The sequence below is a fragment of the Pipistrellus kuhlii genome, unplaced genomic scaffold (genome assembly GCF_014108245.1).
Source record: "Pipistrellus kuhlii isolate mPipKuh1 unplaced genomic scaffold, mPipKuh1.p scaffold_m20_p_9, whole genome shotgun sequence".
Lineage (NCBI taxonomy): Eukaryota > Metazoa > Chordata > Mammalia > Chiroptera > Vespertilionidae > Pipistrellus > Pipistrellus kuhlii.
In genome coordinates, this window is record NW_023425595.1 from 24,971,537 (window position 1) to 24,996,105 (window position 24,569).

Sequence of the window (24,569 nt, forward strand, 5' to 3'; positions counted from 1 at the left end):
TTCCTCTGAAACGTGAGACTGACTTTTCTGGGTCATTCAGTGCACTCAGTTTCTGAAGTTTGTCATGTATGCATGGGGTCTGACTACATGCACACAGATGGGGCATCAGCGGTGCCCTCTCTGATATGTGCATAGTCTACCACACACAGAGACATGCTTACAGCCTCTACACTCTGGGATAAAAGACTGTGTAACTGTATCTTGATACTCACTTCATTGGGTATCATATCTACTGCTGAAAATTACAGGCATATTACTGAAGGCGACACATTTGCAAATCAAACATTTGCCGTAGGAACATTCTAGGCAAGAGAGCTACATTTGTGGACAAAGGTGTAAAGGACAATAAAACTTGGGTCTCACCTCGTAATGTTTTCATGTGCTGAACAGCCATCCTTAGCACAGTAAGTTTATCTAATTTCCTGGACATGGCATTGCACGTTGGTACCAAGGAAGCCAATTCATCAATAAAGCTGTTCATTTTATCCCGACGCCTCTTTTCAATTTGACTGTGAGCTTCCCTGAACAACAATATGAATAATGAATTCTATAAAATGTAACCCAGCATTAAGGAAACAACGACAAAAATAAGATATAATTGTTTTCAATGATCATCTGACAAGGCAAATTCAGAATTTGCAGACTGCTTCAAACTGGACTTTTTTATTGAAGTCACTAAAGACGTGGCCTCTCTGCCAGGTCAGGATTAGTTTTTTAAAATGCTTATCTCGTCCTTCCTTAGAATTAAGAAATGGTTTTAAAAACTGTCTTTTCAGAGTAAACTGTATGGTTAATTTCTCATTTCTTTTCCTCTCAGCCTCTATAAATTTGGATTTGAAGATGGAGGCAGATGAAAAAAGGGGGATGGTAGAGTTTTTAAAAGAGCAAAACATCCAGAACCGCCATCATATCAGCAAGGGTCCCGTGGTTCCAATCTCCGAGGACTGGAAGGAGCCTGCTGTGTGGCCTGCCAGAGACTCGCTGGTGGAGCTGCCAGATAATTAACGCTGCCATCCTTAGGTCACATATGACCCCACATAGATATAGCAGATGCTACATATGTCCCAGAACTTCCTCCAAAGAGCATCACACTCCTCCCTCCCCGGAGCTGCTGCCCCTGCACACACTCCCTGGCTGGTTTGCACCTGCCATTTGTGACAGCCCCCTAAAGAGGGGCATCCATGGTGGAAATGTAGTTCCCTGCTGCCCTGGCCAGGTAGCTCAGGTGGTTAGAGCCTTGTCCTGATACACCAAAGTTGCAGGTTTGATCGCTGATCAGGGCACATTCAAGAATAAATGAATGAATACATAAATAAGTGGAGCAACAAAGTAATGTTTCTCTCTCTCCCTTCCTCCCTCTAAAACCAATGAAAATTAAAAATAAAATTTTTTTTTAAAGAAAAAAAATGTCATTCCCTCTGCTGCCATAGCAACAGAACCAAGAGAGCTCCTGCCAAGGCGGGTCTGCCAGAGAAAAGCGAGAAGTCTCGGGTTAGCCAAATTCTGCATCCCTCAGTTCTGTGTCATGACGGCCGCAGAGCAGGAGGGTTGAGGACCACATGGACAGGGATAAGCAAGTGTGGTTGGAGGCAGGAAGCAGGAGGCACCATGTTAGAGCACCTATTCCTGGGAGCAGGGCATCCCCCGTCCCACCTTCAGGAGCAGTTTTCAGGGCAACAAGGATGAGGGGCAGCCCAGGAGCTGCATCACCGTGCCTCCTCCAGGGCCCTACAGGCAGAAGGATAACCTGCCAAACACTAGGGTGAAACCTTAGCCTTGATTTATTTTCTGCTCCCTCCAAAGTCCTTCGGGTGATCCATGCTTAGACGGGAAAGAGTGAAGGCCAGCACAGCCTGCAGGGAGGGACGGGCAGGAGGCACAGACATGACAGTGTCGAAGGAACTGCTAGACGGGGACCAGATGGGCAGAGCCTCCTCGGCGGCCCCCAGGAAACCAGGACAGTGAGAGACAGAATGAGGCCCCTTCCTACCTGGCATTTTTTATCCTTCCTTGGTGCTCTGTGTATTCTAACCTGGAAAAAAGAAAAAAAGCAAAAGATAAAAACAGAAAGTAATGTCTTCTTCCCTTTTTAATTAATTTCTCTGTTTAATCCCTGTTATCCCTCTCCACAACACACAACGTTGATTGTTAGCCAGACTGGAAGGTGTGTGTGTGTGTGTGTGTGACAATCTTGAGCCCACAGGCTCATAGCCTCCTTGTTTATCCCTCACTCAGGACAGGGTGGAACCTGCACCAACTAATAGAATTTGCAATTATTCAAGGAAATGACTATAAGGACCCTGACGTTAAATGACTAGGTTCACGGTACCTTCCGTGGGGGTCATCTTTGTCTGTGTCCATGCTTTCCCTGAAAAACAAGCAACACAAAAAACACAAAAAAGAACGTAACTATTAAATACATACACAATGCCTTCTAATCATAATGCCAAGGGCTCTCATTTGTCCAGAAATCAAACAATTAGAAAGGTCAAATTCCATAGTACTGATTATGAAAACATAATAAACATATATAAATAAAGAAAAACAACTTGAAACTGCTAAAAAAAAATTCAGACTGGTTTTCCAGATCATCAGATGAAATTTATATATAATATCAATTATATATAAATTGAGTTTTCATGTTAACATATTTTACCACATTTTGATTATCAATAGAGTTTTCATGTTAACATATTTTACCACATTTTGATTGTGTGAAAATTGGGAATAAGTTGCACTAATGGAAACTGTTAGTTCACCAGCGTATCCAAGTAACTATAATATTATACCTACAATAACTGGTTCTGGATAAATGGAGCTTATTCATTTGCAAAACCTATTAAGCATTGGATATCTGTGCATACATATAGTAGACTGGATTGTGTGGGGGACTGAAGTGAGGAGGGGAATCAGAGCACCAACAAAAAAGTGCTGAGCAGAGCCCCGAGGAAGCCTTTCAGAGGCACTGCTAACCCCCGTGTTCTGGTTCTCAGCATGTGGGGAACACCACGGAATGGAACAGAGGAGGGACTGGGGCAGAGGCTGTGGGACCCTTTTTGGCTGCAGAGGGGGCTGGGGTCCCAGCATGAACCTGCCTCCCTTCAACACACTCCAGAAATCCAAGTTTCATGGCATCTTATGTTTCAGTAGAAAATCGACTGGAATTCTCAGAGAAAGGAGTTCAAGGTCCCCAGGATCAGCTCACAGTCTTATTCAGCTCCTAAATTTATTGGCAGGCACTGACTCCCACCTGGGCGTCTCCCCTGTCTCCTTATCCCACAGAAAGGAGGAAGTACACCCTGCACACAAGGTATTTCATGGGCAAAAATGACTTTTTCAGGAGCACCAAGTCAGGGCATTCTAGAGCAGTGGTTCCCAGCAGCACTCCAGCATCTTCGCAGACAGTGTCTCAGGCTGGCCCCAAGTCTGGAGGAAATCACACAGACACACGGGCAAATGGAAACTTCCCTCCCCTTTGTCTGGGTTTGTGTCTGTTTACTGAGGCCAGAGTGACCATCTCAGGGGAAGAGGAGCTCTGCCTGGCAGGTGTGACATTAGTTCAGCAAAATTATAGGGGAAGGGATCATGGCTGCTCCATTAACAGGGTCTCCCCGAATTCAAAAGACTTGCAAACTAGGGTCCCTGGGGGAAACCTGGTGACGAGGTTGGAAACCATAGATAGCAGAGGTCTTAGAACATGTCAACAGTCCACGGAAAACATCTCCTGGTCTCTCTTTTGGGGAATGACTGCCACAAAAGAACATCCGCCTGGTCTTCACTCCCATCCCTGGGCATTTGCTCTGAGTCATCTAGGATAATTTACATATTAATCATAGCATCTCCTAGTGGGCATCTGACCTCTGGCCACTGAGCTCCCCAAGTCTGACCTGTGAACTTCAGCAGAAAGGAATCTGCTGTAGCAGGGACTCCTCCTTGGAGATTTTCCCTCATTAAACAAAAGCAAACCTTTTAAATGGCCATTTGGGTAAGAATCCACACAGAGGCCTCAACAAAACAAACGTGCCTTTGACTGTTCTCTATACACTGCCTTTTGCCCTAGTGTTTGTGCGGAGATAGAAGAGTTGATTGTAAGTGTGAAAGTTTACTTACTCAAAAGAAAAGTCATCAAGTCTAAAAAAAAAAAACACACACAAAAATACTATTTAATATAACAGGTACATACTCGTTTCAATGATGTTTAAGGGCAATAACAATGTTCCTATGCTTTTGGAGATGACCATTACTTAATTATTCTGCAAATACAGGGTGTCCCCAAAAATGTATACACACACTTTGAATAATTATAAAGGCAGTCTTTGTTAAAATAATACATTTTATTTTCAAAATCGATCTATTGAAGTGTATATATCAATACATTTTCAGGGGACACCCTGCATTAATCAACTGATGTCTTCCTCAGGGAAGGGCCCTCAGTCAAAGCTCTCTCTGAAACCGCTCAGGTTACACCCACTGAGTCAGTCACTTACTCAGAGGAGCAAAGGAAGGTAAAGGAACATGGCTCTAAGGCTCTTCTTTCCCCCTGAAATGGACAGTCTGGGAGGGGGCAGATGTCTCAGCAGTGCTGGTGCTAGAGGTCCTCCCTCCCCCAGCTTGCTTCCGGGGCAAGGCAAAGGAAAACCACTGTGTGGCCTCCTGAATCGCATCTTTCACCCCATTCCTTTCCCCAAAGGGGGTCCCCCTTCCAGGAGGAGCAGCCCCCGGACACTCCTCGCCTATGAACTGTCGGGGCGTTCAGCCGGAAGAGGACTGGTCTGAGGGCCTTACTGGTAGTCGGTGGAGCTGCCTTTCCGCTTGCGCGTGCAATCCACGCCACTGGTGCCCAGGGAGCTGGAGAGGAGGTCTGTGGCGCCCGGGGACATGAAATCACTGATTGTTGAAGAAATGTCCATCCTCTGGTCCGCCATTGGGAGTCTGGAATTGGGACAAGGAAGCACAGAGGCGAGTTTATTTCCAAGGGCTCTTCTAAGTGCTGGGGGGCCAGGGTGGTGCTGGGCAGCGACAGGTGCCCGTTTGCAGCACCCACACCTCTCACCCAGCCCCCGGAACAGGCGCTTGGCAGGTAGGAAAGAGCAGCGTGCCCACTTTAGCGCTAATACAGGTGATTTAGGCTCACTGTGCGTTTTCCTGAAAAAACCCAGAGGACCCAGGTGAGGGCGTGGAAAAACTAAACCAGAGCCCAGGGCTCTGGGAGCTATAGCCCATGCTTCCCCTCTCTCCCGCCCTGCCCCCCCACCTCGCCCCCGTGCCAGGACCAAGTGTCCCAGATGTTCTGTGAGAGTCTTAATTTCATTTTCTTCCAACCAATAAATCAAATAAATGAAACAGATGATTTACTTGTTATCTTTGTATTTTTGTTACAACTTTTGTAAATGTCATAAGAAAGCAGACAATATACTTCCCCAGACTATATGGGGGGGGGGGGAGAGAAGAATGGGTCAAAAGTAAGTTTACAGTTGTTAGTAGGAAAAATGATATAGTAATTAATAAATAACAATACAAGAAATACAGTAATAAACTCTTTTTTTGTGTACTCACAACTATAAACCTACTTTTGACCAGTATGGTCCCTCTCTCTCAGCACCCCAGGCAAAGTCAGTCCTATCTTCCCTGACTGTCCTTTCATACCCAGCATCCCCTGCAACCTTGCATAATGAGATGAAGACATTATAAAAATTTGCAAAACATTTTAAGAATTTATATTTTAAAAGCACAAAGTGAGCTGGCCCAAAAAAGAGGCTGACAGGTACCTTACAAGGAACTCCAGCTCCAAACCGGGTTGAAGAGGGCTGTGCTGCCCGCAGTCAGGGCCGGGCTGCCCAGGATGTGGCTGGGGCTCACTCCTCCTCTCTGGGCCTGAGCTTCCTCATCTGCAAAGCAATGGCTAAGTGTGAGCGCTTGTTTTCATTGTTACTATTAGGCTCACAGATTCCGGAACCAGGCCCACCTGGTCAGGTACAGTGCCCCAACTTTTCACTTTCACAAGCACTGGAGTGAGCATCTTGGTGCGTATATCTCTATGCCAGTGTTTCCCAACCTTCTCTCATGATGAGAATCACCTGGTGGAGTTGTTAAAACACAGATTCCTGAATCCCAACTAAGAAGTGCTAAACTAGAATTTTTGGGAACATATAGGTAAAATTGTGTACTTAACTAGTGCTCTAAGACAGATTTTATATACAGAGCACTAAGTTAGGTATGCAATTTTACCTATATGTTCTCAAAAATTCTAGTTCAGCACTTCTTAGTTGGGATTCAGGAATCTGTGTTTTAACAACTCCACCAGGTGATTCTCATCATGAGAGAAGGTTGGGAAACACTGCTCTATGCATTTGAGCTATCATATTTTAGGATAAATTTCTAAAAGTAGGAGCAAAAGGGGACACACCTTGTACGTTTGGTGCACACTGAAACACTGTGCTCCGGAGAACTCCAGTAATTCATATCCTCAACAAGAGCTCTTGTCGATCTGAAGGTAAGTACAGACCTCATTGTTTTTTTACTTGTATTTTTAAATGACTACAGATGGTGCTCCTGTGTTAGAGGCATCTCTTGGTTTTCCTTTGTGTCTATTCATGGCCCATTTTGCACTAAGTTGTTTTCAATAGCTACAGGCCTCAGACCATGTCCACCTGGGCATGATGGGAGAAAAGCTTATAGTCCCCCTCCTCTCGCCCAGAGGCCCAGGGCTGCCACAATCTTGGCTCCCCACTCTATTTGTTCACCTGCTCTGCTAACGAGGACGCCATACTTTCTCTTTGCTCCTCAAACCCCCAACATCTCTCAGATCCTCATTCCCAGGTGCTAACTGCTTTCTACTTTGCTGAGAAAATAGCCCACCCAGGTGCTGCCGGTTAGGACCCCACACTTAGCGAGTGCCGAGTTCATCCTCTCTGATGACTTAGGACACACACCAGGAGTCTCTCCCTGCCCACAGTCCCGTATCACCCACTTTCCTGTCCCCTGGGTCATTTTCATGAGGATAAAGGCGCATTGCAAACAACTCTCGTACTAGAGGAAAGAAACCTTTGAACTCCATTCCCTCCAGTTACTGCCACATTTCTGTTTCCAATTCTTTCCCTCCTATTCTCTATAAACCAACTTTAATCAGGCTTTTGTCCCCATCGTTCCAATAAGACGGCCTCCACTGTCACCAGTGACCTCCTCACTGCTAAGTCCAAGGGCGCGTGTTCCATTCGCTCCCTGTTTGACACAACAGTGACATCTGATAGCTCTGATTTCTCCTCCTCATTGTCTCCTGGTTTCAGAGATGCCATCTTCTCACAATTTTCCTTCTTTGTCAGAGGCCACTCTTTTTTGGTCTCTTTAGCTGGTTCTTCCCTCATCTCCCCCACCTCTAAATGAGGGTCCGATGGTGTCCTTGCACCTTCCTTTCTGTCTATACTCCTTCCCTAGGAGATCTGTCCAGTTTCACTGCTTCAAATACTAGCTATGCTAGGACAACTCCCAAATTAACATATCCAGCCCAGACCCCTCTCTCTGAATTCCAAGCTTGTATAACCATCTCCCTTTGAATGTACAACAGAGACCTCGAACTAAAACATCCATAACCAAACCCCTGGCTCTCCCCCAGCCAAGCCTCTCAGTCCTGCTGATGCCAGGAAGCAGTATTTCAATCCTTCTGGTTCCTCAGCCCTAAACTTGGAAGTCGCTCTCAATACTCTCTTTCTTTCACAACTTGCATCCAATCCATCACAGATCCTAATAGCTCAACATTAAAAAAAGAGAAAGAAAAAAAAAATCCAAAATCCAGCCACTTCTCCATTTTCCCCCCTTTATATTTCTGCTCAAATATCATTTTATCAATGATGCTTCTTTGAATATCCATGTAATACAACTCCCTGCCAATCCTCCCTTAACCACCCCTACCCTGCTTTATTTTCTTCCATAGCCCTTGTAAAAATGTGGCCTACAGTAACCAACTTCTTTACTTCTTCTCCATTAGACTATAAGCATGAGAAAAGCAGGAGTTTTGTGTGGTTTACTGCTTGCATCCTTAGCACCTGGACCATTTTCTAGCACACACAGGAAGCACTCAATAAATGGATGCTGAATGAATTTATTTGTATATTAGAAATATATCCTTTGTTCATCATAGATGTTATAAATACCCCAATTTTTGCCTTTCAAATTTGTTTATGGTATTTATATGTGATAATAAAAATGACATTAAAATAAAAGCCTTTTATTACTCCCCAAATCATAATGATATTCTCTTTACTAATATTTTTATAATTTTACTTTATTAGTTCTTCAACCTATTTGGAAATGATTTTTGGTACACTAAAAAATTCCCAACCTTTTTTCCCTTCAATGGATAACCATCCCAACACTATTTACTAATCTACACATCCTGTTGTCCATCATTTGAAATGCCATCTTTATTGGTTCATTGACTATCTCTGGACTTTTTAATCTGTTCCTCTGATTTAGTTATTTCCATTCTAGTACTACACTATTTATTATTATGGCTTGATAATATATTTTACTACCTGGTAGAATAAATCCTTTTCCTCATTCTTCTTTATTTCCTGGCTATTCTCATTTATTCTTTGAGAAACGTTTTATAATCATTTAGTCATTCTTATATTATTACTGACATTAAGAGAAGTGGGTGGGGATTGAGAATAGAGCCTGCCGTCAGGGTCCTGGTGGCCCTTCGGGCTGCATTTTGGGCATGAGTGCCACCTCCAATCCACCTCTCTTTGTGAGCAGCTAGGCGCCAGTGTTTCCCAAACTTTTGACACATGTGTACCCCTTCTATAATTTTCATAATGCTGAGTACCCCTCGTACTCATGAGAACGTAGAATTAGGCACAGCTAAGCACAGTGCAGTGCATATCCCCACCAAACTCTTCCCGTACCCCTGGGGGTATGCGTACCACACTTTGGGAAACACTGATAGACAATTGCATGAGCCAGAATATTTGAATTTCACCACTTCCTGAAGGAAGAACTACCCTGGAAGCTGCCCATGAGCCAGTGGGCGAGGGGGGTGGGAGGAAATATGACGACTTATTACCTGAAGTTAAGAGTTCTTCAACCTCGGATCCACCGTGGGGGAGTAAGGAGCCACTGGACTTGGTCACCTCAGGGCGATTTTCATGTTTTGCAGTTTCCTTTCAGGCAGTCAACTTCTTCCAGAAACCTGCAGCAGGGCCCACAGGAAAAGAAAACCTGGACAGGTCACTCTGGGGTAAATACATTTTAAAATCTTGTATTAGGTAAGGGAGACAAGGGAGCTAGCTCAGAGCTCCTAGTTAAAGGGAGTAACTAGGCTGCCCACAATCCCTCCGTCAGCATCTGTACCACATGTGTCAAACACAAGGCCCGCGGGCCAAATCCGTCCCACCAGGCCTTGCAATGTGGCCCGCACCGCGCTGTCATCACTGCACTCCGCTGCGTTTCCATCACAATGACAGTTTATACTGTTCAGTAAAGCATTCGGCCCATGATTTAGGCTGGATTTTAGATTTTGGCCCCTTCTCTGATTGAGTTCGACACCCCTATGTTAGACTAACTACAGACACCCAACAGGGTCACGTGTTGATGGTTTAGTTTAACAAGAGAGATGTTAGTAGGAGATGCTTTCTGTTAAAAACAATGCCTTTTAAATGACTAAACACGGGTTTTGGGACATGGCCTTAAGAAAGATAATTATATTTTTCACTTCTCATACGGGGTCAAGCAATAACAACATTTAAGCAATAATTAAGTGTGCACTTTGCTTCGAACCCTGTTCTTATTGCATTCACTTAAACCTGAAAGATAACGCTACGAGGCTGATATTGTTTTCTTCATTTTACTGAGGAGAAGGCTGGGATAGAGAAGTGAAGGAACAAGGCAAGGTCACACAGCTGGGGTGGGGGGGGCACCAGAGGCCACCCTCACTGCTAATGTCACTCAAACCTCCCCCCCCCACCCCAATCAGGTGAGGTCAGTTACCTAAACGCAGACAAGGAACAAGGAGAAACAAGTCTTCAGAAAACATTGAGCCAACACAAAATGCCAGAAGAGCCGATACTTTAAGCATTTTAGCTTGCTCCCTGAAGGTTTAAGAAAATGTCCGTGAACCTTAAGCACGTCTGTGCATGCACAAAGCTGAGGAAGAAATCAGCTGGGAAAAGGCACCTGCTCATGTTAACAATGTGGGCACTGCCCTGCCCATCTCCTCCTGGCAAGACAGAGGGGTCTCTGCCCTGGGTTCCCTGCATCTGGGAGGGGGTGGCTCAAAGGAAGACGAGAGGCGTAGCTACCCTCTGCCTCCTGCCTCGCTCTGCCCTGAGATGGCAAAACTTTGGTTTTAGGTGGGGCTTTACTGACCTCGCTGAAGAGTCCCAGCGATTCCCATTCCACTGGCTAATTCTTGCCATCTGTGGACTATCTATCTTGGTCTTGATCATTACAAAGGCCTTCGGATGAATATCCAGGTATAGAACTGATTTGTCCTCTTAATTTATACCCCTTTGCCATCTTAGAAACCTGCGCCGTCTGACCGAGAACCCCATGTGCAAACAACCTGGCCGGAGCTCTGACTTCTAGTTCCTCAGCCTCAGGTGACACAGCAGCAGCAACTGCACGCAAAGTCCACAGGAAGTGCTGCTGGAGGCAGGCTCACCGTGGGGCTCCATCTAAGCCCCGTTCCCCACCAGGTCACACACTATCCTCCCACCCCTCACATGAGCATCCCAAGATCCACCGGGGCATCCTTTCCCTCTTTCCCACACTCCACAACCCCAAGTGAGCCTTCGGCTGGATGAGTTCAGCCACTTCCCTCGTCCCCTGGTTGCCTCCAACCAACCAGGTAGCTCTCCTCTTAGCCCCCTCCTATCTGTGGCCAGAGACAGGACACCCCCTGCTCAAAACACTTCAGCAGCTCCGCTCTGCTCCACGCCTTCCAGATAAAACCTCGAACTCCCTAGCAAGAAATGCCAGGCCTCCACCATGGCTTGCTCGCTCTCCAGCCCAACCCTCTTCATTGGCTGCCAAAAGCTGGAGGCCACTGAGATACCTAAGTTCCCAGCCTCAGCTGTGCCCACAGTGCCCTGCAGGTGTGGCTCCCTTTAGCACTCCATCACCTGGGAGCTCCTGCTTCCCTTGCCAGTGCCCTCAGGTTCCCTCTCCAATGTTGCTCCTACCTTTCCCGACACACCCTGCGGCCTCTACCTACCTCTGCCCCCCGCCCCACTGTGACCTTATTGTTAGGTGTCTCCCAGTACCACCCCTCACTTTTTCCCGCCCCCAAAGCTTAGATGAAGGTTTTACGTTCCAAAAGCCATGTGAAATTTCTTATTTGGGAAAGTGTTTCCAATACTTAAATGTACTTTATAGAAATAACAAACGGTAACAGGGATTTTGGCACTATATCTTGCAAAACAAAGGCCTTTTGGCCTTTCTTATATGCTTGCACAAAGTAAGGAAACTAAATAAGATGTGATACTTAACAATTATTTTTGGAAAACCGTCTTCTCTCTGAAAAAATATTCTTAGATGTAAGACAATAAAAGATACAACAAAAGAAAGACCACACCCTCTTCCTGTGCCACTTACTTTTAAAAGAGCCTTGACTCAAGGGAGGGGGCTCCAATGGGCAGAGGTACTGAGAGAGGGGCCCTTGCTAGGGGGGTAGGGCCAGCTCTGGTGCTGCCATCCAATCAGCACACGGCAAGAATGCTTTGGGGAGGGCCTGCCGGGAGTCGGGGCCACATGTGTGACCACTTGTGAGTTGGCCATTCCCGAGGGCAGAGAGGGACCCCTGGGTCCTCCATCAGGCTGGGAAGTGTGTCAGCTAGCCCACTGGAACAGAATGAGCCAGGAGGCGTATCCGCCAGGGAGGGTCTCCATGGGACCTGAGCAATGCTGTGCAGAACCGCTCTGGGGAAACACATTTCGAGAAAGAACACAGGTCTTTAAAAATGGGACCCCAGGGGAAGCCTGTCCTGCCCTCTAGCCCCCAGAGGGACTATGGCAGCTGAATAGAGTTCTGTTAAGACCACTTTGTGAAGCCCCAGGAGGTTACTGGAGCAATAAATGGGCACAGCTTAGGAAAAAAAAGGGCGAGACTGAATCAATAATTATGACAATCTTTGACAACCTTGTCTGGTAGCTATGTGCTAATTAACCTACTTCCCCACAGCATCCCAGGCCTCCAGGTTTACTGAGGGGATGAACGTGGACTTGTTCAGGTCTGTTCAGATTGTTATGGCCTTTGAGCTGAAGAGTAACACCCAGAACCTGTGGGGAGTTTGGTTGCTTTGCCACAGATAGATTTAGAGAACATTTGCCCAGTGAGAACAGGTACCTTGAGCCAGAGCAAGCATGTCAAACTCGAGGGCTGCGAGTGGCATACCTCGTTTATTTGGCCTGTGTTGGCCTTTGAGTTTGACATGGTTGGCCTAGAGGTTTGTACCAGGATTACTCAACAAGCATTTATCTAGTCCCTGGTGAAAGCCAGGACACTGGGAACACAGAGAGGAAGCAGCAGTCCTTATGTTCAAGATTCCTGCCATCTGGCTAGAGAGACAGTGTTTAAGTAAAGACGTGATGGCATGATCCCTGCAACAGGCAGGGCCAGGTCGCAGCTGACTCCAAGGATGCGCCTTTACCTTTAAGTGGCAGAGATTTGTGGAGCCATTATGACAAACTTCCAGCAGGTGGCGGTCAAGTGTTTTGAGGAAGGTGCGCCTTATCTCCCCAAGCTGTGGGCATGTATATATATAGCCTGGCTCCTGACTTCTTTTCTTTCTTCTTTTTTAAAAATGCTACAGAATAAGAGAAGAGAGCCTGGTCCTAAAAACTCAGGGAAGAACACCCTTTTCATAAAAAAACTTACTGCCTGAAGTTGAAGCAAGTTCTGGGAAACATCTGCATCTTGTTCTAAAGGAAACAATCGGATGCCACTGTAACTTGGTGGGAAAGGGAAAGGTGCTGGGTGAAGAGGGGGTGGGCCTGAAAGGCGCTCTGTGCTTCTGGTTGGGCTGCGGCTGGGGCAGCTGGGGCAGCTGGGGCAGGCAGCAGGGAGTGGGCCCAAGGAGGGCTGAGACTCAGAGACAAAGAGAGACACCTTTGCTGAGATCAGGGGAAGGTTGAGAGGACAGAAAATGGGAAGACTGTTAGGCAGTGGAGAAAAGGGATTCCAAGGGATCTTATATGGAGTGGCCTTTACCTTTCATCATCACAGAGAGCGAGGCCAACTGTGAAGCAGGGAGAGCCCCGTGGACAGGCTGGCAGGGGTGCACGGGGCAAAGGGTGCCCAGCAGCAGAGCCTGGCAGGTGAGGGCCACACAGCAGGCACTTATGCAGAGCCTGCCAACCAGGCCTGTGCCCTCCCTGCCACCTCCACAAGCAGCAGAGGAAAAGCTGGGATTCTCCCCCCGTGAGGGGCAGGTGGGAGTGGTCAGTACAGAGCCTCTGGAGCCAGAAGCCTGAGCTCAAGTCCCAGCCCCACCCCGTACTAGCCCTGTGTCCTGGGCCAATCCTGTGACCTCTGGGAGCTGCAGTTTCCTCACAGACTGAAGGAGCTCGATATACGAAAAGCACTTAGAAGGCTCATCAGGCTAACTGTGGTGATTGAAGTGGATGACCTCGTGTTGTGAAAAAGGAGCTCAGAAGGCTGGGGAAAGGTAAGCACTGATGTCAAAGAAAGCAAACTCAGACTGGAAATCTCAAGCTGAAGGAGCTCAGAAACAGTATGATAGAAGCACAAGGAGTGTGGAGACTGACTGGCAAGTGGACAAGAAGGAACTTAAAAGTGAGGAGCTCGGGACCAGGAGGGAGGCGATGAGGACAGGGAGCTTGGGGACCAGGAGGGAGGCGATGAGGGTGACTGGGAGAGGCTGGAGAGAGTAACCTGGGAGGGGGATCGGAGAATATCCCAGAGGTCACCGTTTTCAGCAGGAAATACTGAAGACTGAAGAATTTGAAAAGTGGCATTTTATTTTTTAAATTATTTTTTTTAATCCCCACCTGAGGATATGTTTTTAATGATTTTACAGAGAAAGGAAGGGCGAGAAACATCCATGTGAGAGAGAAACATTGATTGGGGTGCTTCCTGTACGTGCCCTGACCAGGGAACCTGCAACCTAGTTATGTGCCCTGACCACCACCATTTGGTGTACAGGACGATGCTCCAACCAACTGAGCCACCAGCCAGAGTATAAGTGGTATTTTAAAAATCCAATCTCTTCATTTTATGGTCAATAAAACTAAAAAGACATAGCCCCTCCTACAGAAATCTGGGAACAGGGTGAGAATGTTAAGCCAATGAGTGATAATAACAGAATTATGGAGTTGCCCAGGGAGATGAGATGCTGAAAGCAAAGGACCATGATTTCCCTAGAGATGCACCAGGACTCTGGGGTGGAACAGTGACCCCTGGCTAAGAGGTACTGGGGGCACCGGGAGGTGGGCCTCCTCCTATGTCCCACCCACATAGGTTTTGGCTGAGAGGTAAGGAGGCCTCAGATGGCCACATCCTAAAGCAATCCATCCAACACAATTTATTGAGCACCCATCCAGGTATTTTCTAAATTACCACCACAAATTGTATGTAGCAGTCAAACTTACATTCAAGACAATTTTGTAATCAAGAAGACACTGTTAGTGAGCTCGCCTACAATCATTCATTAATCTTTCAACAAATATTTTGAGGGCATCCAAGTGCCAGGCACTGTTCTCCATGGCAGGGCTGGGGGTCTGGAGCGGGGAGACAGATCCTCGTGCTCACACGTTCTGGTGAGGATGGCGAGCAAAGATAAATAAGTAAATAATGCTGGGAAGTGGCAAGTGCTGGGGAGGAAAGTCAGACAGCAGGAGGCGCACTGGAGAGGAAAGTCGACTAAACGTGAGGAGGTGAGGGGTTGAGGAAGGAGCGTTCCAGGCAAGAAAAGCCCATCAAAGGCTGTGGTGGAGCCAACGGTGTTAGAGGATCAGCACTGATCCTGTTTGGGTTTTTCTTCATTAAATTTTTATTTCTTTTGAGAGGGAGAGGAAGGGAGAGGGAGGGAGAGGAGAGACAGAGAGAGACAGAGAGAGACAGAGAGAGAGAGAGAGAGAGAGAGAGAGACAGAGAGAGAGAGAGAGAGAGAGAGAGAGAGAGAGAGAGAGAGAGAGAGACAGAGAGAGAGACACAGACATGAACTGGCTGCTTCCTGCACACTCCCCAACCAGAGCATGTGCCCTGACCAGGAATCAAACCTGTGAACTTTCTGTGCACAGGACAACACCCAACCAACCCATAGCTGGCTTGGGTTTTAAATCTGGCTAGAGTGCTGAGAAGAGGCTGTGGGGAGGGAGGCTTCTTAAGTAGGGACCGTGTATGACTGGGGAGGAGGGACCATGTGTATGTGTTGGGGGCCTGTATGTTTATATGTGCATGGTGGTTTGCAGGTGTGTGTGTAGGGGGGTAGTAAAGGTAGCACAGGAAGAGCAGTAAGGACATGACTAGAACGGCCTGGGGAAAGATGCTACAGCTTAGCTGTGGTCTTAGGAGTGGAGGTGGTGAGAAGCGGTTGAATACTGGGTATATTTTCAGGCAGATTGTGCTGATTGACAGCAATGAGGTGTAAGAGGAGTCCAGGCTGAGTGGCCATGGTGGGGTGATGAGAAGTTGTTGATTCTCAGTATACTCTCAAGGACCAGCCAACGGGATTTCCTGGCTGTTTTTTTCTGATGTGAGGGGCGACAGCCAGTCTGTGAACAGCAAGGGGCCGGCAGCTTTGAGTGGACTTGCCAGGCAGTGCATCCTGCGTGACAGCTACAGGAGTCCACCCAGCAGGGGCAGGAGCCATTGGTTTGGGACAATGGCTCAAGTGGGAGGAGCCTGTGGACATCTAGGCTGCATCACAGACCAAACGGCTGCAGTCCTCCCGCCACCCACCTTTCTGGAGTGAAGAGTACCTCCCACTTACTGAGCACTAAACATGCCAAGGGTGGTGCTGGCCCTCACGATGGATGACCTTTTGGAGAAGGCATTGTTATCAACATCCTGTAGGAGATGGCACTGGGGCTCAGAAAGGTGCAGCAACTTGTCCAAGACCACACAGCTGGGAGGCAGGGAAGACGGGCTGAACCCAATTGGAACTCCACACAGGCTTTGCTGCTTTAGTGACTCAGCAAAGAAAAGCAAAAGCAAAAGCTCTGTCCCAAGTAGGAGAAAGAGGGCAGGACAGGCTTGTGCCCATCCACCTCCCGCCTACACTGCAAAGATGCCAAAACTGATAACAAGGGCACCAACCAACCAAAATTCTGGGGGAACGGGAGGTGTTTAACTGGTTAACTCACAGTTAACCAGATGATCCTTTCTGTTTTGACTCTGAGTTATTTTCTGACACGCACTTGCCCACTTGCCTGCCCCGGCAAGCTCAGCTTGAGGAAGACGATTCAATCTTGTGATGAGTCTCGAGACTGTGCAGCTGGGCCCCAGACCCAAGATGTTCATCTGGGTGTGACCTGACCCCAGGAATAACCCTGCCAGTTCCTCCTTAACTGAAACAAAATCAGCTTGTTTTCTTTCATCTGCCTCTTTCCTACAGGCGGCATAAGAAAAATGTTTCGGTGATTTCAGTTTCGTTTTCTTGAGTTTGGTTACAGCAACTGCTACATGTCTAAGGATCTGAGAAACCAGTCAGAGCTCCAGATACTTTTTCTGAGAGAACGTTCGTTGCAGGAATCACAATAAAAATAACAATGCAAAAACAGTAGCGGCAGAAACTACACATTGGGGCTTTACTTTGTGCCAGTCATTGTTTTTTCATTTTGTTGTCCAAGGAGTGACTCATTCTTAAAGAGGTCAAGCAACCGCCTGAAATTCCTCAGGTCCCAAGTGAGAGAGCCAGGATTCAGGGCCAGGTCTGTTGGACTCCAGAGCAGGTGAAGGAGCATTATTCCTTCTGAATTAAATTAATTAAAACAAACAAAAAAAAAACCCTCCTATCAAACAATAAGAAGACAAATACCTCAGTGGAAAAATAAGTCAAGAATATGAAGAGGGAATTCACAAAATTTGTGCAGGCAGAGGCCACAAACTACCAAAATAAACTTGGAAAAGAGCAGGAAGCCTGGATGGTTTTTCTTTCTCTAAAACCTAAACATGAACATTAAAAATATATGTACAGGTGGGAGGGGTGAAAAAACAGAGATGATAATAAAAACTGTTTCAGACTCTTTAAGATATGTATTTGCTAAAAGAGACAGGAGAAACATTAAAACACTTTATTTCTCTGACAATGGATGCAGGTAAGAATTCTGATTTCTATCACAAATGTAAGAGAACTAAAACCACTTTCATTTCAAATCCCTGCACGTAATTTATAAATTATCACACACACACATACACACATACTCCCTTAAACTTTCAAAGATCCAATACATATATTTTAAACATTCCTTTTACTCTATTGATACAAAATTTGGAAATAATATAACCTATCAACACTTATAATTTTAAAAACAATCAAACATAATAACCTAACTGATACAAAGAAGAAAGAAAATAATGTTAGAATAAGATAATACACATGTCAATAAGCAATGATGTGCATGACAACCCTAAGAGATAATGAAAGATGCTTATACCTATTTATAACAAAAAGTAAACCTCTCAAACCTCAGAGGGAAGGCAGGGGAGGGTTGTGGGGGGTAAGAGATCAACCAAAGGACTTGTATGCATGGATATAAGCATAACCAATGGACACAAACACTAGGGGAGTAATGATGGGAAGGTGGATGAGAGTGGCTAGGGAGAGATCAATGGGGGGGAAAGGAGACATATATAATACCTAAAATAAAACCAAACCTCATATAAATAAATGGTGGTTGTGTTCCTTGAAAATTCCATATATGGTATGTCCTTGGATAACGTCATTTTGTTCAATGTCATTTTGTTACAACGTTGATGAGAAAAACAAAATTGACTTCTGGCTAGATTTGCTGTCTGCGTGGAGTGTGCACAGTCTCCCATGTCTGCATGAATTTTTCCTGGTACTTGGGTTTCCTCCCAAATCCCAAAGATGTGCACGTCAGATGAGTTGGCGTGTCTACAGTGTCCCAGTCGGCGTGAGTGTGGGTAGAAGGGCGTCTTGTCTAAGGCTGTGTCCTGCTTTGTGCCCTGAGCTGCAGGGATAGGCTCTAGCCACCTGTGACCCTGAGCTGAAGCAAGAAGGTTGAAAAATAATTATCTTATTGTTTTTATTATTTCTTAAATGTATGTACAGCTCACATTTATTTCAATGCTTAATATCAGAAAAAGAGAAAAATAAAATTTTGGTGATGTTTTAAGAACTCTTATTTCTGTCACTAGCCTACGGCAAAATCGGTTTTGTCATACATTGTTTTGCTTAGAGTCACAGTTTCCAAGAAGCTATCAAGGATGTTAAGTGAGGACTTACTGTGTATATTAAAAGTATGTGTGTTCGTATGTGAAAATGAAGTCAGATTCTAGGCTCAGAAAATTATAAACAACATTAAATCTACATGAATGCCCAGGGAACTTGTCATGTAGGACAGTCCTTTCCCCCCCACATGTTACGTCTAGCATCCCTGCTGTTCTCCTACCCCCAGTGAAAGCCCTGACCCCATTGTGACAGCCAGTCACCCACACATTCCCTAGATTTTCCTAGAGGGGACACATGTACTCACTTAGAATCCCTAGAGTGGTTCAACTTTCTTTACTACAAAAAGAGAAAGGACGAAGAGAGGTTAAGACAAAGCCATATAGAAAATGAACAGCAGTCAGGACTAGAAAAGGAGAAAGAGTGGACAGTGGAGGAAAATGGTGTTCTAATATTTATGCTCATGAATTGCTAGACAGTGTGCAAGGTGCCTTTTGTTATGCCCATACAGGACTTCATCCAATGCTCCTATCAACCTTAGGTGTTAGTTCTATTACCATCCCCAGTTTTCAGTTAGATACACTACATTTTGGGAAAATAAGGTTACTGTTCAGGCTCCCACTTTTGGTAAGATAGAACTGGATTCTATCCAGTGTTTTTTTTTCTGTTGCTTCCAGTAGCTCTCCCTCCAGGTCTCTGAGCCCACACATCTGGAATCAGGTCCCTCAGTCTAGGAAACAGAAACTGGGATGCATGCTATCTGAAAAGCAACCGACAAAGAGAAAGAAGGCTCCACCTCAGCTTCTTGACCCTCTTGGCTCAGCCAACCTGTGGTCAGTGCTCTGACCAAGAAGCACAGGGCCCAAGCACAGGAAGCCGGCTCTGGATGAAGTCATGGCTCATCTTTCCCTAGACTCCTGGGAGAGCTGGCCTGAGCTGCCAGGGGTCAGGGCAGGACAACCAATGTGACTGCAGGGACTATTCCTGCCCCGGAAGGCCCACAATCCCTTCCACGCTCCACAGGACGGCAGGCGGCAGAAGGGCTGGGGCCTGTGCCACCAAAGCAGGAAGGGCCGGACGGTGAGCGAGGGCTTGGTCATCAAACCTTGAGATATCAGGTGTGGGGAACAGTCCACAATAGTCACTGCTTCGCTATGAAAAGATAGTGTTATTTCCACCTTATAGAAGAGGAAACTGAGACCATGAGTGACTGGCACCTAGTTACACAGCTGGCGAGGGGCAGGGCCAACACTCAAGCCCAGGTCGGACCGGCCCCAATCACCTCCCTCTTCTGTACCTTTAAAAACACTTCCTGATGTATGCATATCAGAAAAATAAATACTGATAACCTATATTTGCCACCTTGATCTAAAACCCTCCCTCCAGGGCCTGGCAGGGCTAGGACGAACCCATCTGTTGATGACGGTGCAAAGGCCTCTGCCCCACAGTCTGTTCTGTCAAAATAAATTCTGCGGAGGTTCATAGGAAAATGGTTCAACTCAGGCTCCCGTCAAATGATTTCTTGCAAAATAAGTCAGTCGGGCCAGCCCGGTGGAATGCACCATGGGCTTACTTGTAGAGCTAAGGCTGTGAGATACAGCCCCACAGCCAAGAGCACAGGCGCTGGAGCCAGACTGCCTGGATCCATCTATGCTCTGCCACTTACTTGTGTGACGGTCTACTACTCAGTTTCCTCACTGGTAAATGAGGATATTGACATTATCTACCTCATACGATAGATAAGACAATTCCTGCAAAGTGTTTAGAACAGTGCCTGGCACATGGTAAGCACTCAATGTCGCCCATCACTAGTATTAATATTGACTGCATGTCACATAAAGAATAGCTGAAGGCACTGGAGAACATAAACCCTGGGGAGGGAGAAAAAGGGGGTGAGGAAAGGGAAAGGAAGGGGGCCCATGAGCAGACTTCCAAACTTGGACAGTGGAATGAGTCACGCCACGCCTACAGACTTTTGTTCTGTGTTGTTACAAAGGGCAGAACTAGGTCAATGAGGAAACAGTGCCAAGAGGCAGATTTGAGTTAGAATGAAGAAGGATTTTCCAGCAGGCAGACATGCCCCTAAGGGGGAGCAGGATTCCTGGTGCATGGGGGCCTTCAGGGTGAGGGCCTGCCTGTCATGAACAGTATGATGGGATTTTCCCAACAGGAGGGTGACCAGAGGACATGACCCCTGATGCCCCTTCTTCCTGGACCATTCTATCACTCTGATAATGGGCAAATAAGTGTGATAGCCAGGGTGTGGCTGATTAGCCTGAAGGAAGGAGGACGGACTTTGGACCAGTCTTAGCATGCACAACCTTCAGGACTTGCACTGAATGATAGTGGCAGAGATGGTGGCTATGACCAGCAGTGGGCCAGTGAACCAAATGTGGTTCTTAAATACCTGCTGGGTGCCTGGCAAATCAATTCAGAGAAAGTGTGAAATGGCAGGGCCATGGCAACAAGCTACCAACATTTTCTTACTTTGGAGAATTTGAAGACATTTACTCACGGGACACACAATATAAAGTGGTCAGGTCGGCCAACTCCACCAGCCGGGGCTGAGACAGGAAGATGGGGGGTCATTTCCGTTCAGAGGCAACTTCACAACCTCCTCTCAGGAAAAGGTTTAAGTCTTTTTACCACCGAACCTTTTACTGGCACAACCCAACAACCCGAGTACTGGGTCTCTCCAGGCGCATACAGTGAAAGACTAGGGCCTCGGAAATGACCAGGGGCAGGAAACAGGAGCAAAGGGGGAAGTCGGCTCCTTGAAAGTTGATGCAGAGGTGGGACACCCAGAGGGCATCCTCCATCATGAAATATTATTACCTTTATTGACTAAAAATGAAAAGTGTTTTTAAAAACAGAAACTATTTTATTAACAAAAATATTACTAGGCGGTATTAAAACTATAATACAAATACAAGAAAAATATAAAATTATCCAAGGAAAAGCTCAGCAGCCGTTTTTGAAGTATTGGAAAACTGCGAAAGTATATATTTCCAACCCTGAGAAGTCAAAAGCAGAAAAAAGTGGCTGGAAGTATCTAAAGATTAAGAAGAAAATGTATGCAGATGACACTGAGGACATTCTATGTACTGATTTCATTCTTTGCCACCTGGAAACACCTGGCAACATGGTTAGCCACTGTCCAGGGTGGCTGGGAACTCACCGGGCAGGAAGACAAACTCTTCTCAGAGGGATTGTGCTCAGTAACCTAAAGGCTCTGGCTTTAGTCACTCATCTACAGCAGGTCCATGTCCCAGCATGTCACCATCCTTTACCCTCCAGTTGGCTGTCTGCAGGAAGCTAATTCTCACCACTTCTTCCTCCCCTGTAATCTCCCCTCTCCCACTGGCTCCTCTCTGTGCTGACTGTGACAGCCCTAATTTAGACCCAGGTCACCCCCTCACATCCTCCTAAACCACTGGCCTCCAGCATTGCCAGAGGTGAGTTTTCCAGTAGCTTTCACAATCCATCCTTCCTCATAAAGGTTTTTCTCTCTCCCTCTGCCCGCTCCCAACCTCAGAAAGAGAACTAATACCCGGGACATCAGACAAGAAAGAGGCAGGTCCCAGTTTCTGTGTAAGCTCTAGTGCATTGATCCTGGCTGCCAGAGGGCTGCACGAGGAAGGATGCTGAGGCTCAGACAGTGATGACTCTTCTATCTGGAGCCACAGGAGTGGACACGGCAGCCCTAGTGCCACCCACATGCTGTCCAGCACAGGGCAGAGCATTCCACTGAACTCACCTGTCCCTGGCCTGTGCCCCGGACTTTCTCTCCCTTTGGTCCTCAATGATCCACTTTCCGGGCTCCTCCCAAACTGCCGGATTTCCCTTCACTAACACCCCTGGCTGCACTGTGCTTTCCCTCCCTAGTACCCACCAAACAGGCTGCACCTTTCTCCATCAGAAGCTGCACAATATTCAGATGCCAACATTCTGCATCCTCACCATCTCCCCCACTCAACTAACGGTTTGTTGTACACATATAACTTAGTCTACTTATACAAATGGTCATCATTCCACTGTCTTTTTAAAAAAAAAAAAATATTTTTACTGATTTTTTGCAGAGAGGAACGGAGAGAGATAGAGAGCTAGAAACGTCGATGAGAGAGAAATATCAACCAGCTGCCTCTTGCACACCCCGCACTGGGGATGAGCCCGCAACCAAGGTACATGCCCTTGACCGGAATCGAATCTGGGACCTTTCAGTCCGCAGACCGAGGCTCAACCACTGAGCCAAACCGGTTTCGGCCATTCCACTGTCTTGATGCCTGAGGCTGTGAGCCCTGAAGGACCGAAATCAGACCTGTTTAACTGACTGGCTCTGAGCTCAGCACAGCAGGGCACCATCAGAGAAAAGCCAGCCCAGCTCTGTCATGACTCGCTGTGGGGCCCTGGGCAAGTCGCTGTCCTCTCTGGGCTCAGCTTCCCTGCCGACAGTAAGACTTGCTTCAACAAGAGGCCTCTGAAGTCTCATCCAGCTCTAACGCACTATGAGAACACGGGCCAGAAGCGCTGGATTCGTGTCTTTTCATGACTACCTGGCTAATAATCACTCAGGGCTGGGCTCAGTGAGATATCACAATACAGCTCCTTTGAGTGGCATGGAGCCGCCATTGTAACCAGAGAACAAGCCTAGAGTGGATATTTAGCGCTACGGAATGTGTGCTTGTATAGCTAAGTATAATGGACAATGAAGAATGATTTTATCTCCCTTCAGGAACATAAGTACACTATTCTATATTTATATCTTCCATCTCCTAATTTAGACAGTGTAGAACTTTTTCTGATCACTCACTTGCCAATAATTTCGCTCCACATCTAAATGAAGAATAGGAGTCATATAAGTTCACAGAGTGAATGGATGGCTGATTTACAGAGCCCCCGACATGTGTGGCTGCAGGCTGAGGCTGGCAACCCCATAATTAGATATGGCATGCTCTGAGATGATGTATTTTTTACTGTTTTTTTAATAACTCAGTTCTCCTTCTGGGATGAGGGGGAAAATGGAATTTGTTAAAAATAAATTGAGATTTAGTGGCTTTTCAGCCTTCTGCTGCTTGTTGCTCATAATATTCTATAAATAAAAGAAGCCCTGCCCTATAATGCACTGTAAACACCCACAGACACTCAGAGCCAAATTCTTCCAATTATGACCCTGTGCCAGTTGCCAAGCTACTGCAAGGACCTACTTGAAAGGCAGCCATCTAGGCCATTTCCTGATTAAGCTGCCCTGTAGCAAGGAACCGAGGCCTGCTGGCCTGCTGCTTTGGCATTGTATCTAGTCTCAAATAATTGTTCCATGTTCTTGAAATTAAGCCCTTTCCTCATGATCAAATTACAATTCAGAGGTAAGTGAAAACTAACTGTCCATCCATGCATCTATATGCCTGGGTCATGTGTGTGTGAGCATCCTGGGCTCTCACATATGGGGCTTAAACCAGACAGCAAAGGTGCATTCACAACAATGTATTTAATTGCCCTGAGCAAATCAAGGTCAAACAAAAAGTAGGTCAGCGATGGATGACAAGTGAGTCAGAGGCAGCCTGCCCTTCTGCTCAGTGGCTTCCCTCACTAATTGGTTTGGGTCACTGTGCCCAATGCAGCAGGCTAAAATGGCCATTTAAAAATCCATACTATCCCTCACAAGGGACAGTGCGGTTGGCATTGGTGTCTAGCTGACTGCTTTGTGGCTCAGGTGCCAAAGCACAGGTTGGGCAGCCCAGCTTTCAGCAAGCCCTTAAAAAACTGCACACAGAGAAGCAGGAGACTGCCGTGTGCCACAGTCACACTGAGAGAGAAATCGTTTCCAGCTCCTTAGACACCAGAATGCTCAAAGCAGGACTGAAACAAAATGGGCCCTGGCTAGAGACGAATGAGCCTCCCTCCCACCTGGAAGCCTTCATTCCGTGTCAGCTCAACTGGGGGAGTACTCGGGGAGGGTGTGAATCCATGGCTTGCCAAGAGGCCTTCTTCCAAAGGCCCCAACACAATTCCCAAGTCCTATGAGCTCAAAGTCGGAATGGGGAGCCAATTTGTAAACAAGTATCACCCAAAAGAGAACTGATATGTTCTCCGTGGTCAGATTTTCCAAGCTCAACACCGGTACCTATATTTATAGGGACAGAATTGTTCAAAGAAGGAGTATCCTGGAAAACTTGGAACCCGGGGGCCACAAAGTATGGAGCC

At 46.6% G+C, this 24,569-nt stretch overlaps 1 protein-coding gene across 16 annotated transcripts in view; it reads right to left on the bottom strand.

The window, feature by feature from the left end:
* Window positions 1-24,569, bottom strand: part of ARNTL (aryl hydrocarbon receptor nuclear translocator like) — a 104,353-nt gene that overhangs the window by 26,886 nt on the left and 52,898 nt on the right. For 8 of the 16 annotated variants that reach the window (XR_006740855.1, XM_045577741.1, XM_036428343.2 and 5 more), the window contains exons 3-10: window positions 9,062-9,187; window positions 5,769-5,888; window positions 5,571-5,656; window positions 4,786-4,932; window positions 4,111-4,131; window positions 2,330-2,368; window positions 1,991-2,032; window positions 364-521 (exon numbers count right to left, since the gene is read on the bottom strand). Coding sequence is in view for 15 of the 16 variants with exons in the window: in XM_045577741.1 (XP_045433697.1) it covers window positions 364-521; window positions 1,991-2,032; window positions 2,330-2,368; window positions 4,111-4,131; window positions 4,786-4,932; window positions 5,571-5,653 (490 nt within the window). In the remaining variant the exon portion in view is untranslated. Of the gene's footprint in view, window positions 1-363; window positions 548-1,990; window positions 2,033-2,329; window positions 2,369-4,110; window positions 4,132-4,785; window positions 4,933-5,570; window positions 5,657-5,768; window positions 5,889-5,965; window positions 6,026-9,061; window positions 9,188-9,845; window positions 9,869-24,569 lie in introns of those variants that run through there. The other 8 variants (XM_036428338.2, XM_036428337.2, XM_036428333.2 and 5 more) reach the window with 7 other exon arrangements.